At 41.4% G+C, this 13,727-nt stretch overlaps 1 protein-coding gene across 1 annotated transcript in view; it reads left to right on the plus strand.

The window, feature by feature from the left end:
- The window catches only part of TNFRSF21 (TNF receptor superfamily member 21), a gene marked incomplete at its 5' end in the record, with an annotated part of 64,397 nt that overhangs the window by 35,251 nt on the left and 15,419 nt on the right, over nt 1-13,727 (plus strand). Inside the window, one exon of the mRNA XM_082664615.1 lies at nt 3,515-3,780. Coding sequence (XP_082520741.1) covers nt 3,515-3,780 — 266 coding nt within the window. The remainder of the gene's footprint in view (nt 1-3,514; nt 3,781-13,727) is intronic.

Consider the following 13,727-nt stretch of genomic DNA (forward strand, 5'->3'; position numbering starts at 1 on the left):
ATTCCGCAGGTGTTTCTTTTCCCTTTGGTGGCGATAGTGGGGTCGGGGGCAGGGTACACCAAAGCCGTGGGCTAGTTCAGACTGGTCTTCCCTCCTCCTGCTGTTTGTGATCCTGTGCTAGGCCGAGAGGCTGGGGTCTCCGGAGGTAGTGGTTGTCTCTGTATTTATCAGCTCCGAAGGGGGAGGGGCCCGTGGTGAGGAACCTTGTCGATCCAGGCTGGTTCACAAAAGTTGACTCCATGTTTCCATAGTAAAAGAATAAGGTGACACCTGATTCGTGGACCTAAAATTTAGCCTCCAGTCAATTTTAGTTGAAGGAAAATCTCATCGCACCCATTCTTCATGTTTTCCATTTTTTTTTTAATTTTGTGGCAGAAAAAAAGTATAAATACTGGCTTTTGGAAGAAGGAGCTATTGTTAAGCGTAAGCCTTTTAAACTCTGTAATTACTCTGTAAAGCCTGTGTGTTTCCATCAGAAATGCATTTAGTCTTAAGTTGTTGTGCCCAGTGTATGGAACATTTATAATGATGGGGTACTTCCAAAAATAAATCCACTCTATAGAAAATGTTAATCAGCTCATCCCCAGGGACCACACTGAGTATCTGCATTGTACAAATGAGGAAATGAGCATGACAGTTAGTGGTTTGCCCAAAGCCGCACTGTCACTGGCACTACGAAGATTTGAGCAAAGGGCCCACATACAAGAAAACAATCATGTTTCCATGTAAGACACTGTGGGCCTTCGTTAACTTGACCTAAATTAAGATTCGGGGGCTAAGAAGCCTTTTGGTGTTTGGAGGAATCGACCACACCAACCACCAAGAGCTGGCTTGCTTCTGAAAGTTACCTGTGGGGTTTTAAATAAGATATGCTGTTTTTTGAGGTGTCTGTTTGCTTGAAATCAGAAGCTCTGTATCTGGCTAAACATTGCTATGAAAACTGAAAAGCAGCGGGTTCAAGTGTATTTCACACTGCCGGGGAAAATAGTGTGGGAAGTACAGTCGGGTCTCAGTCTGTGGCATTCTACTTTTACAGTTGACAAGAAAGCAGCCTGCTACCAGGAACTTACTTTCCGAAACCATTTTCAGGGGGTTGGTTCAGGATGTCCACGTAAGTCTTCCAAGTCATCTGCTTCAATGGGATTGCGTGGCAGAGGAAGGGTTTCCATGGAGGAACCACAAATTCCTCCATTTACAAGGAAACTTCGGGAATTGTTATTGCTCTTCTCAGGCAAAAGTTGATAGCTCATTTTATAAATATTTTCCCCAACAACTGATTGGAGCAAAAAAGGTTTTTTTCTTTCCCGCCCAACTAACCTCTAGTTAATTGAAAAATTCAATTAACCATCACAGTAAGCTCCTCTTCTCTTCTTTTGCTTTCTTCCCCAAGTTTCACTTGGGAACTTGACTTCATTTTTTTTTTTTTTTTTGGCCTCGCCCTGTGGCCTGTGGGATCTTAGTTCCCCGACCAGGGATCGAACCCGTACTCCTTGCAGTGGAAGCACAGAGTCCTAACCATTGGACCACCAGGGAATAACCCCCTGTGGTTTTTTTTTTTTTTTTGAGTAGTAAGTGTTTTAAAGACTTTTTTTCAACTTTCCTTTTAAATTGAAGTGTAGTTGATTTACAGTGTTGTGTTAGTTTCTGGTGTATAGCAAAGTGATTCAGTTATACACATATATATTCTTTTTCAGATTCTTTTCCATTATAGTTTATTATAAGATACTGAATATAGTTCCCTGTGCTATACAGTAGGACGTTGTTGTTTATCTATTTTATATATAGTAGTTTGTGTCTGCTAATCCAAAACTCCTAATTTATTCCTCCCTCACTCCCTTTCCCCTTTGGTAACCATAAGTTTGTTTTCCACATCTGTGAGTCTGTTTCTGTTTTGTAAATAAGTTCATTTGTGTCATATTTTAGATTCCACATATAAGTGGTATCACATGGTATTTGTCTTCTCTGTCTCACTTCACTTAGTATGATAATCTCTAGGCCCACCCATGTTGCTCAAATAACACTATTTCATTCTTTTTTTTTTTTTTATTCGGCTGCACCGGGTCTTAGTTGCAGCGGACGGGCTCCTTAGTTGCAGCTCTCGGGCTCCTTAGTCACGGCTCACCAGCTCCTTAATTGTGGCTTGTGAACTCTTAGTTGCGGCATGCATGGGGGATCTAGTTCCTTAACCAGGGATCAAACCCGGACCCCCTCCACTGGGAGCTCGGAGTCTTATCCACTGCACCACCAGGGAAGTCCCTATTTCATTCTTTTTTATGGCTGAATAGTATTCCATTGTGTATCCTCTTTGTTAGCTGTAGTTAGCCAAGACGTTGTTAACTATAATAACTCTGGTATCTGGGTTTGTGAGTATGGCCTCATTCAAAGATACGGTGGTATTGATTCAGAAGACTCATTCACCTGTTGTGATACCTACCAGAGCCCTTACTGTGGGGTTATATATACACTCCCTGGATAAATTTGGGAGAAGCCAATACGTAATTGCAGAGAGACGGTACCTTAAAGAGGAAGACACCAAAGTGTGCCACTCAGGGAAAACCCCACCTCACAGAGGGTCGGTGCCAGGCGCTTATCCTGAGTTGTCAAATCCCAAGATTTGATTTTGGCATTTTTACCCTCTGTTCATCAGATCTGGGGACTGCAGACCCATGCTGATTGAGTTTATAAGTAACTGATGAGCCACAATGACTCCATTTATAACGTTATCCAGTGAGTTGGGTTCAAAACCCAACGCACCTACCTTTGTGATATTGGGCAAGTTGCCTGACTTTTCTGTTTTGTTTTTTTTTTCTTACCCGGGCAGTTGGAATGTTAATGAGCGAATGCCTTCACATAATACCTGGAAGATAATAGCTAGTGTTAGTATATTGTCATTTTGCTGTTGTCTTCATTATAACTGTGCAAGTCAACTTTAAGAGACTGACTAATAGATCAGAAAGTTGCCTCTTGAGCATAGGATTTTAGAGCATGGGAAGTTAGAAGTTCTGAAGGAATGCCCCCATTGGGCTGGATCAGTTGGGAATTTCATCAGTTGATATACAAGACACCATAGCCAGACCCTCACCACCCATTACCCAGACCCTGCTGGATAAACTCCACTGCAGTTTGAACCTGTGGCTTACCTTTTGTAGATTTTATAAAGTCGCCACTTTTTTCATCTGAGAGTCTCTAGTTTATTTGGTTCCAGTTTTTAGCAGCGATAAAGGAATCACTCTGAGTACTTTGTTTGGGTTTGACTTTCAAAATATTGTTTAGGGGCGATTTATTTTTCTTCCAGGTTGCTCCTCTGGTTCCACGTTCTGGAAGTGACATTTGCAGGAGGGTACCTAACTAGTCTCCAGGATGGCCTGCATGTGCAGTAGGAGGCCCTGCATCCCTTTGACGGACGAGAGCCATGGGAAAGCATGCTTCTTTAAGTGCATTAAAACAGATTGGCCTTCTGTAAAGACCTCACATATCTGTATTTGTGTTTTATTTTATTTTGTGTCTGGTATAGGTATTGACATCCTGAAGCTTGTAGCAGCCCAAGTGGGAAGCCAGTGGAAGGATATCTATCAGCTTCTGTGCAATGCCAGCGAGAGGGAGGTGGCCGCTTTCTCCAACGGGTACACGGCGGACCACGAGCGGGCCTACGCAGCACTGCAGCACTGGACCATCCGGGGCCCCGAGGCCAGCCTGGCCCAGTTAATTAGCGCCCTGCGCCAGCACCGGCGCAACGATGTCGTGGAGAAGATCCGTGGCCTGATGGAAGATACAGCCCAGGTAATGCAGCCCGGATTGTCTGTCTTTCACACTAACCTTTAGGCCCCTGTGCTTTACCAGGTATATGTAATAAGGAGAAAGAACTGAGAGTCGGTGTCTAGGTTCTGTCTCTCTGTCTCACTCACACACACACACCCCTCTTCTAGGGCAGTACTTCTCAATGGTTTTCCATTAATCATCTAGAGAACTTTTTAAAAATTTTGGTATTTGGACCCCACTGTAGACCAGTCACTGTAGGGACAGGACTAGGAACCAGTATTTTTAGGAATCAGTATTTTTAAAAGCTCTCCAAGTGATTCTAACGTGCAAACTTGAGAATCTTTGCCTTTGGAGTGGATTCTGTCATCAGACTGTATGGCTAGATCTATTCCTTGTTACCCAATTTACAGTTTCATTTTGCATAACACATTTTGAACAAAAGCAAGAAGGAAGACTTTTTTTTATTCCCTTTCCCTTCCGGACGATATTTTCTGTGATGTGGTTTAAGAACGCTCTGTCTTACTCCTGAGTACCCCCAAGGATGCAGGTGGTACTGGCAGTATTTAGTAATAGGATTGATATTTCTTCTTGGGCTTGTCCAATCAGTGCCGCAGATGAAACTGAGGGGACCCCGGAGTGTGATTTATTTATAATCGTTGGTCCATGAGCCCTGGCTTTGGAGTCAGACAGCACTGCATAGGCATCCTGGCTCTGACACTTACTAGCTGGGTGACCAAGGGTACATTACTTAAACTTTCTCTGCCTCTGTTCTCTCCGTTGTAAGCCAGGTTTATAGGGTTAATTAAGACTGGAAATAAAGTATATAAAATGCCTGACACATTGAAGGTGTTCTGTAAATTGTAGTTATGGTCATGATGTAACTCATTTTACTTAGCCTTTCCTTAATCATAAGGTGCTTCCCTGAAAGGCCGTGAATTAAATACAAATTTGGCTATTGAATCATATTTCTTAGACTTCGATTGAAGTTTTGTAACGTGTTCCCAAAGGAAAAACGCTGCCCTTGGGCCTTGATAAAACCCGCTTAAAATTTAAAAGGCAATTCAGCCTGTGTTCTTTTCCAGTGGTCCAAACTCATTACCTAAAAGTGCAGGGGAGAGATTTTCCCCCTGTCCACCCTAATCTACTATCATTCTGTACCACAGTTGTATATCAAGGGACTCAGTTTTATACATTTAAGAAGTCCAAGTGCCTTTATCTTTCTATACTAACAGTGTAGTGTTTCTTCATTATTGAAATAAACATTCATCAGGTGGATCTTTTATCTAAGTGACTAGATAAAAGTTCATCGGTGCTAATTGACTTTAAAGGTAGTCTTTAAAGCCCCTGGTGTATTTTTAACTTTTTTGAAATGTGGAATTTCAGAAAAGAGATTTACTAATAGAGTCGGGGGTAATTATTCAAAGGCACACACCAGTGTCTTGTGACTTTCTGCGAAATGATCTCAATTAAGTATGGTTCACAACTAAAACGAGGCTTTGAGTAGCTGGATTTGGGGAAAGGAGAGATGCTTGGCCCCCAATTGAGTAAAATGGCTGCAGTTCAAACAAAGGATCTCAAGAGGCAAAACATTATTGTGGGGCTTCCCTGGTGGCGCAGTGGTTGAGAGTCCGCCTGCCGATGCAGGGGACACGGGTTCGTGCCCTGGTTCGGGAAGATCCCACATGCCGCGGAGCGGCTGGGCCCGTGAGCCATGGCCGCTGAGCCGGCGCGTCCGGAGCCTGTGCTCCGCAACGGGAGAGGCCACAGCAGTGAGAGGCCCGCGTACCGCAAAAAAAAAACAAAGAAAAACAAAACAAAAAAAACATTATCGTGCTTCCTTGGAGTGCTGGCTTTAAGGAAAGAACTGCTAGGGCGAGCAGTAGATTTGAAGAAGGATTTAGATGCTTGCGAATAAGCCACTGGATCGCCTTGATAATGCCTCCAAAAAAGAGAAAATGTAATCGGTGCGATGTTCCTTCAAAAAGAGAAAATGTAATTGATGTCGGTTCAATGGAATATTCAATAAGGTGGAAGGATGATCATGATGTATTGTTAAGGGTTCGTGATGTATTGTTAAAGGTTCAAAGGTTTCTCATTAGAAAAAACAAATATAAACATAGGAAAATGCATACATGTTAATATTATTAAATCTAGGTGGTTGAATTAGAAGTGATTTTTTAAAAATTATTTTCTATAATGAAAACATTACTTTTGTGGTTTAAAACGTTTTTTTAAATGACAGCTGAAAAGGCCCACGAGGAAAGATAGGTAGGGCTTTGTTTTACTGTGCTGAATTAAAAGACGGAACCATCCTCATTTTAATTGAGGAGAAGCAGACAGTGGTTTACGTGCCATCCATTCTTCCTTGAGGACTGGCTGAGGTTTGCTATGTTGGGTCATATTTGCCTAAAACATACTTTACTTTTGGGTTCTGCAGATCTGTCTCCTCTCTCTGTGTACACTTAGCAATCACTTAGAATTTGGGCCTAGTCTTTAAGGTACTTCTTAATGGTGGTAATGATGGTGGTAGAATATTGCCTATACCAAATGACGTTGGTATGCTTCTCTTATAGTACCATTGAGTTTCATCAATGTTTATGGAGCACACTTTATTCCAGGCACTGTCCTAGGTGCTGGGAAAAGTGGGCCAAAGGTGCAGACTCCATGGAGGAGACTACACGTCAGGGAGAGTGATTATAGCAAAAATCACTGCGTCAATGAATAAGAGACCAAAACCCTTAGTCCCCAAGTGCCAAGCTCTTGTTCCTTTTAGTTTTTTCCTTCCTCTTATCTCCTCCATATACAAAAGATTCTAGTATCTATTTTTTGTTGTTTATTTTGTAAGAAACAGTGACATCAAGATACCTTGTAGCCTTCTTCTTGGTTCTGGTATAGCCTGCATGTTAGGATGGAGGCTGAGAAGGCAGTATTAAGCTTCTTGTTCCGTGTTTTAATCATGTCCATCATTGTCTGGCAGTGTTGTGGACCCAGCTCTTGCCCTAATTTTAGCAGCCAACGAGCATGGATTTCTGGGTGCCAGCTATTATTGATTGCACAGTTTGCTTATAGTTTATCTCTGAGATTTGTGGAGTCAAACAAGAGAATCAAAACGCAGGGGGCATAATTGAGACCTAGTTTCCATTTTCTAGTGGACCTGTATTCTGTGTGTACGGTGGTACTGCTGACAATTTGAGACTTTGCCCCAGGAGTTAATGGGCTCATAATATGCAAAAATGACTCCGTGTGTGTGTTTAAAATGGTTAATGTTTTTTCCTATTCGTGAGCCTGAGAACACCTATGTTATGTTCCACTCGAAGGATTAGCCCCAGTGTTCCCTTTAGTTACCTCTCTCAGGGACAGCTGGTCCATTATTAACCATGGTGGCCCATTAGCCATTTTGGAGTTAAACACATCCAGAGTCTTACTTTAAAAAAAAAATTTATGCATAACAAATTATACAGTAAAATTTACTTTTTGGTGTACTGTTCTTTGCATTTTTTTTTTAAACAAGTTTTTAGAGCAGGTTTAGGTTTAAAACAAAATTGAGAGGGATGTTACAGAGTTTCCTGTATACTCCCTCCCCTCACACATGCACAGGCTCAACCCCTCCCCTCACACATGCACAGGCTCACCCGTTATCAATCTCACTCACCAGCATAGTACAGTTTTACCAAGAGTGAACCTGCATTGACACATCATAATTACCCAAAGTCCATAGTTTACCATAGGGTTCACTCTTGGTGTCATACATGTGCTATGGATTTGGACAAATGTATAATGACATATGTCCATCACTATACTATCATACAGAATACTTTTACTGCTTAAAAAATCCTCTATGCTTTCCCTATTTCTCTCTTCCCCGTTACCCACCTCTCTCCCACATCAACCACTAACCTTTTCCTTGTCTCTTACAGTTTTGCCTTTTTCAGAATGTCATATAGTTGGAATCATAGAGTGTGTAGCCTTTTCAGGTTGGCTTTTTTCACTCAGTCATATGCATTTAAGCTTCCTCTGTGTCTGTTTATGACTTGAATGCTCATTTGTTTTAAGCACCAAATAATATTCAGTTGTCTGGATATATCAGTTTTATGTATTCATTGACCTCCCCGACTCTTTCCTTCTCTGAGGTATGAGCTGGGTTTTTCAGTTTGCTCTTCTTTCAAGTTCAACATCAAAACTGAACCCAGCCTTCCAGAATCGTCTGAATTCTTTCCTTCCTGGTCATGAGCTTTTGGGAGAAGCAGTAAAGCAGTGGGACAATAGTTTAGAAGTTACTGGGACTTTGCCGAAACTCTTTAAAAAACAAAACAAAACAAAAACCTAACACAGCCTTCCCAATTTTATGTTCTCTCTTTTTTTCCGTCCTTTTACTTTGATTCTTTTCTGTGGCTTTATTTCAAGAAAGTCTTGTTCATAAAGCATTTCTTTATTATTCTACTTTTCCTCTTAACTTCTTAGTTACACATTTTTTCTTTACTTTTAATGGATACCCCAGAGGTTACAACACGCCTACTTAAATTATGAGCCATTTTATAAGTGTGTATTTTCGACTACTTTTCAGACCACACAGCAGCCTTAAAAGACTTTAATCCTATTCCTTCTCGGTATTGTGTTTTTGTTGTCATACGTTTTAACATTACACATTTCTTAAACCTCCCAAAGGCACAGTTATTACGGTTTTACACAGTCAAGGTCCACATGACCCACCTGCTCACTGATATTTTCTGTTGTTCTTCATTCCCCATCTCTGCCTGAGATCATTTTTCTTTGGCCTAAATAATATGCAGTGTAGGTTTCCGGCAGTAAACTGTTTTTCTTCATCTGGAAAATGCCCGCTGACTAAAATAAATTGCATTATCTGCCCTTTGTTTTTGAAGGTGAGCTGGAAGGTAGAACTTAAACTTGATAGTTATTTTTCTTTCAGTACTTTCTTGCGTGGGTTTAAGTTTCCCCTGCTAAATAAATAGCAAAGGAGGGGAATGTGATTTTATTTTTAAATCTATATTACATAACGAATTACGTGTGCAATATTATACCAAGGACTTTGGGCAATGCAAAGACAAGGAGGACAGAGTCATTGCTGTCAGGGAAGCTTACCATTGAAGGGAAGAAACGTATACATATCAATGTTTAATCTAAGGGAGTAAACCCAGGAGGGAGGGAGGAGGAAATTGGTGGATGTACAGTTTATCGACATGAAGGCTGCAAATCGGGATGTCAGTGTGGAGATGTGTGCCGGGTTAAATTCCTGTCCAGGCAGCATAGCACACTGGGGACTCAATGGTCAATTACTTGACCTCTCTGCCTCAGTTTTTTCCTGAGAAAATGGGAGCACCCTTAGTGCCTGTCCTTTGAGTTGTTGTGAAATTAGGTCAGTGTGACCCACAGAAAGCTCTTGGTGAATGTTTACCATGAATCATTGCAGTTATTCCCAGGCTCTAGCGGCAAGAGAGGTGGAAGAATGTTCCTGACCAGCTCCAACTCACATGGTGGATCCTTTAAATCCTGAACGCCAAGGGTTGCTCAGTGTCGGATGGGAAGGGACAGCCAAGTCCAAGACTGCTTGACAGGTAGATGGTTGAGCACCAGAGTTGCCATCTGCGTTCAGTGCCCAAGAACTGGAAATTCTAGTAGTTGTAGATGTTTATTCCTTACTGGCTGAGTGAGCGTTCCTAGGCTGGCAGGGATGTTTTCTCTAGTGAAGAAACAAAGGTGATGGTGTGTGTGTAGACAGGTCTGCTCTCAAGGGCTGTCAGAAAAAGGACATGAAATTGAGCAACTGGATTTCTAGGTTTCCTTACTTTCTTTTCTTCTTTTTTTGTGGGGGGGGACTTTGTATATTCAAATAGGCTTACCCAGTACTGTCATTTTCTTTTCTTTTCCCCCTCACCTTGGACTTGTTTTTTTCTCTCTAGGAAACCTTGGGCAAATGATTTCTCTGACTCAGAGTTTTCTATTTAAAATGGGAGTTCAAGTGCTTTTCAGAATTAAATCAGATAACAGCTTGTTGAACTGTGGGATGTAAAAAAAATGAGGTAATGAAAGTGATGCTTACTGGCTAGGTTCGGAAGTCGTGGTGATTTGAATTTTCCAGCATTCCTTTATAGTTTCATTTTGAGAAAGGGAGGCAAAAGGAATTTTAGGTACATTTAAAAATGATAAACAACAAGGTCCTACTGTATAGCACAGGGAACTATATTCAATATCCTGTAATAAGCCATAATGGAAAAGAATATGAGAAAGAATATATCTACGTATAACTGAATCACTTTGCTGTACACCAGAGACTAACACAACATTGTAAATCAACTACACTTCCATAAAAAGAAATGATCATATTAAAAACAACCACAGTCATTTAAAATAATATAAAGTGTTACTTTAGCTTCCTGCTTTGACCAGAGATTCATAAATGAAAAGAGTTGGTGTTGATCAGGCAGGGGGTTTGGGTAGCTCATCCCCCCTGCCCTCCTTCGATTAGCTAGATTAAAACTACACTGTAATGTACCAACCAGTGACTCTGAAGCCAGTATTGTTGTGGTTAACTTCTATGGTAGTAGAATGATTCTTTGTTAGAGATTCTTAATCCTTTCCAGAAACCACATAGGAAACCTACATCCCAGGGACAGAGTTTTCTCTCTCTCTCTCTCTCTCTCTCTCTCTCTCTCAACTATAGTGGACTCTGTGTTGGAGATTGAGTGGTTTTGCTCTGTATAATCAACAGGGAGAATCTACCAGTGAGGCGAGCAGTGGGCATTCTATTTGCGAGGACGGTACCACTGCTTTTGCTGCAAAGGGAACTACGTGATTTTTTTTTTGTTGTTTTTCTTACCAGCTGCAGGATGCAGCTGTCTTTATCTACAGTGTGACTGAGACCAGCTCTTTTCAGAAATTTAATATAGCGAGGGTGAGTGGAGGCAAATACCAGCTGTACCTTTAGCTGTTGACTTTTTGGCTTTTCAAATCTGTCTTTAACTTGCCAGTTGATCATCTCTTAGAAAACAGGGATTATTGTCCTAAGGCCTTAAGATGTTAGCTAAACTCACATGTGTCGAGCCCCTGACTTCTGTGTGACCACTGTGTGGAAGGTCATTTCAGGTCAAGTTACTTAATTTGCAGGGTGTGACTGTGGGCTCTGGGGAACTTGTGAGGTGGTGAGAAGGGGACATTGTAAAGGCATTGCTGACACACAGTAGGCCCGAACATTGAGTGATGCTTGTGTTTTAGGTGGTTATTGTGTACAAAGGAGCCATGTCTATGAATAAGCCTTTAGACTTTTAATGACATTTCAGGCCATTCTACTTGTTATCACACTCCAAGATTTCATTCAGTTAGTCAACAGTCTTTTGTCGAGCGCCAGCTGTGTTCCTGGTACTGTGTAAAGAAGAAAGGTGTGTGCCTTTCAATAGCTCGCTCACTGAGATGGAGACACGTGCAAATAATGACAATTCAGTGGGATAAGCAAATGTATAATAGAAGTGTGCGCGAGGAATTGTAAGATAGCGTCGGAAGGCAGGGGTATGTGACCCACCAAAATATACCTAGAAAATAAGAACAGATATATATATATTTCCTTTTTTTTTTTTTTGGACACAATATGCGGCATGCAAGATCTTAGTTCCCTGACCAGGGATCGAACCTGGGCCCACAGCAGTGAAAGCACCAAGTCCTAACCGCTGGACCGCCAGGGAATTCCCTACTTCTTGAAATTGTAGCCGTCTTGTAAGCATCTGGTGAGATAGAGTGTACATAGTAGAGGTAATGATTGTAGATGTTCAGTCCTGCACTTGACATCTACTAGGGGGGCTCAGTGAATCTTAGCTACTGTTTTCCAGGTTGGAATTTGAACTCTACACTCTCCTTTTTTGACTCAAGAGCAATACCACTCTACTTTCTGTGAAAGGAGATTAAGGAGAAAGGGGACCAGTGTTTGCTGAGTATCTATTGTGTTCCAAACACATTGGGTGCTTTGCATCTGCTTTTATCTAGCAAGCTTCATGGCCCTGTGAGATATAGGTCAGTATTAGAATTAAGATATTATTTCTGTATTTCGTTGAATGCCATGGCAACCATGTATGTACCGTTGTTATAGGTACCACTAAGAAAGCAATAAAAACATTGCTAATTATAGTTGTTAGATACATCCCTATTTCAGAGATGTTAAAATGTGAAAAGAAATATCCACCATAGAATTAATGAAATATGGTAGTTGAGCTTGAAGAGTACAGGTTATTGGGGGAAAAGTCTGGGAAACAGATTCTTGGGATCTTGGGATTGATATACCCTCCCTCCCCAACACACACAGACTTACACATGCTTTTTGTGTTTTTTAGTAGCCTTTAAAGATGAGACAGTTTAACACAAGCAATTTATTTATCATTCGTTAATGGAACACCCATTTTGTTTCAAGCCCTGTACCAGGCACCGGATATACTAAATGAAAACACACACTGTATACATTGGAATACTACTCAGCCATAAAAAAGAACAAATTTTTGCCATTTGCAGCAACATGGATAGACTTGGAGAGTATTATGCTTAGTGAAATAAGTTAGACAGAGAAAGACAAATACTGTATGATATCACTTATATGTGGAATCTAAAAAATACAACAAACTAGTGAATATAACAAAAAAGAAGCAGACTCACAGATATAGAGAACAAACTAGTCGTTACCCACATGAAAGGATGCTTAACATCACTAATCATTAGAGAAATGCAAATCAAAACCACAATGAGGTATCACCTCACCCCAGTCAGAATGGCCATCATCAAAAAATCTACAAACAGTAAATGCTGGAAAGGGTGTGGAGAAAAGGGAACCCTCTTGCACTGCTGGTGGGAATGTAAATTGATACAGCCACCAGGGAAAACAGTATGGAGGTTCCTTAAAAAAACAAAAATATAACTACCATATGACCCAGCAATCCCACTACTGGGCATATACCCTGAGAAAACCATAATTCAAAAATAGTCATGTACCACAATGTTCATTGCAGCTCTGTTTACAATAGCCAAGACATGGAAGAAACCTAAGTGTCCATCAACAGATGAATGGAAAAGAAGATGTGGCACATATATACAATGGAATGTTACTGAGCCATAAAAAGAAATGAAATTGAGTTATTCATAGTGAGGTGGATGGCCCTAGAGACTGTCATATAGAGTGAAGTAAGTCAGAAAGAGAAAAACAAATATCGTATGCTAACATATATGAAATCTAAAAAAAAAAACAAACGGTTCTGAAGAACCTAGGGGCAGGACAGGAATAAAGACACAGATGTAGAGAATGGACTTGAGGATATGGGGAGGGGAAAGGGTAAGCTGGGACAAAGTGAGAGAGTGGCATGGACTTATATATACTACCAAATGTAAAATAGATAGATAGCTAGTGGGAAGCAGCCACATAGCACAGGGAGATCAGCTCGGTGCTTTGTGACCACCTAGAGGGGTGGGATAGGGAGGGTGGGAGGGAGACGCAAGAGGGAGGGGATATGGGGATATACGTATATGATAGCTGATTCACTTTGTTATACAGTAGAAGCTAACACAGTATTGTAAAGCAATTATACTCCAATAAAGATGTTAAAAAAAAAAAACAACAACAGGGCTTCCCTGGTGGCGCAGTGGTTGAGAGTCCGCCTGCCGATGCAGGGAACACGGGTTCGTGCCCCGGTCCGGGAAGATCCCACATGCCGCAGAGTGGCTGGGCCCGTGAGCCGTGGCCGCTGAGCCTGCGCGTCCGGAGCCTGTGCTCCACAACGGGAGAGGCCACAACAGTGAGAGGCCCGCATGCCGCAAAAACAACAACAACAACCAGTCGTTACCAATGTGGGGGCAATATAAGGGTGGGAAATGGGAGGTACAAACTATTGGGTATAAGATAGGCTCAAGGTTGCATTGTACAATATGGGGAATATATCCAATATTTTGTAATAACAGTAAATGGAAAGTAACCTTTCAAA

Source organism: Grampus griseus (genome assembly GCF_964374135.1).
Source record: "Grampus griseus genome assembly, chromosome: 10".
In the NCBI taxonomy this organism is placed as follows: Eukaryota; Metazoa; Chordata; class Mammalia; order Artiodactyla; family Delphinidae; genus Grampus; species Grampus griseus.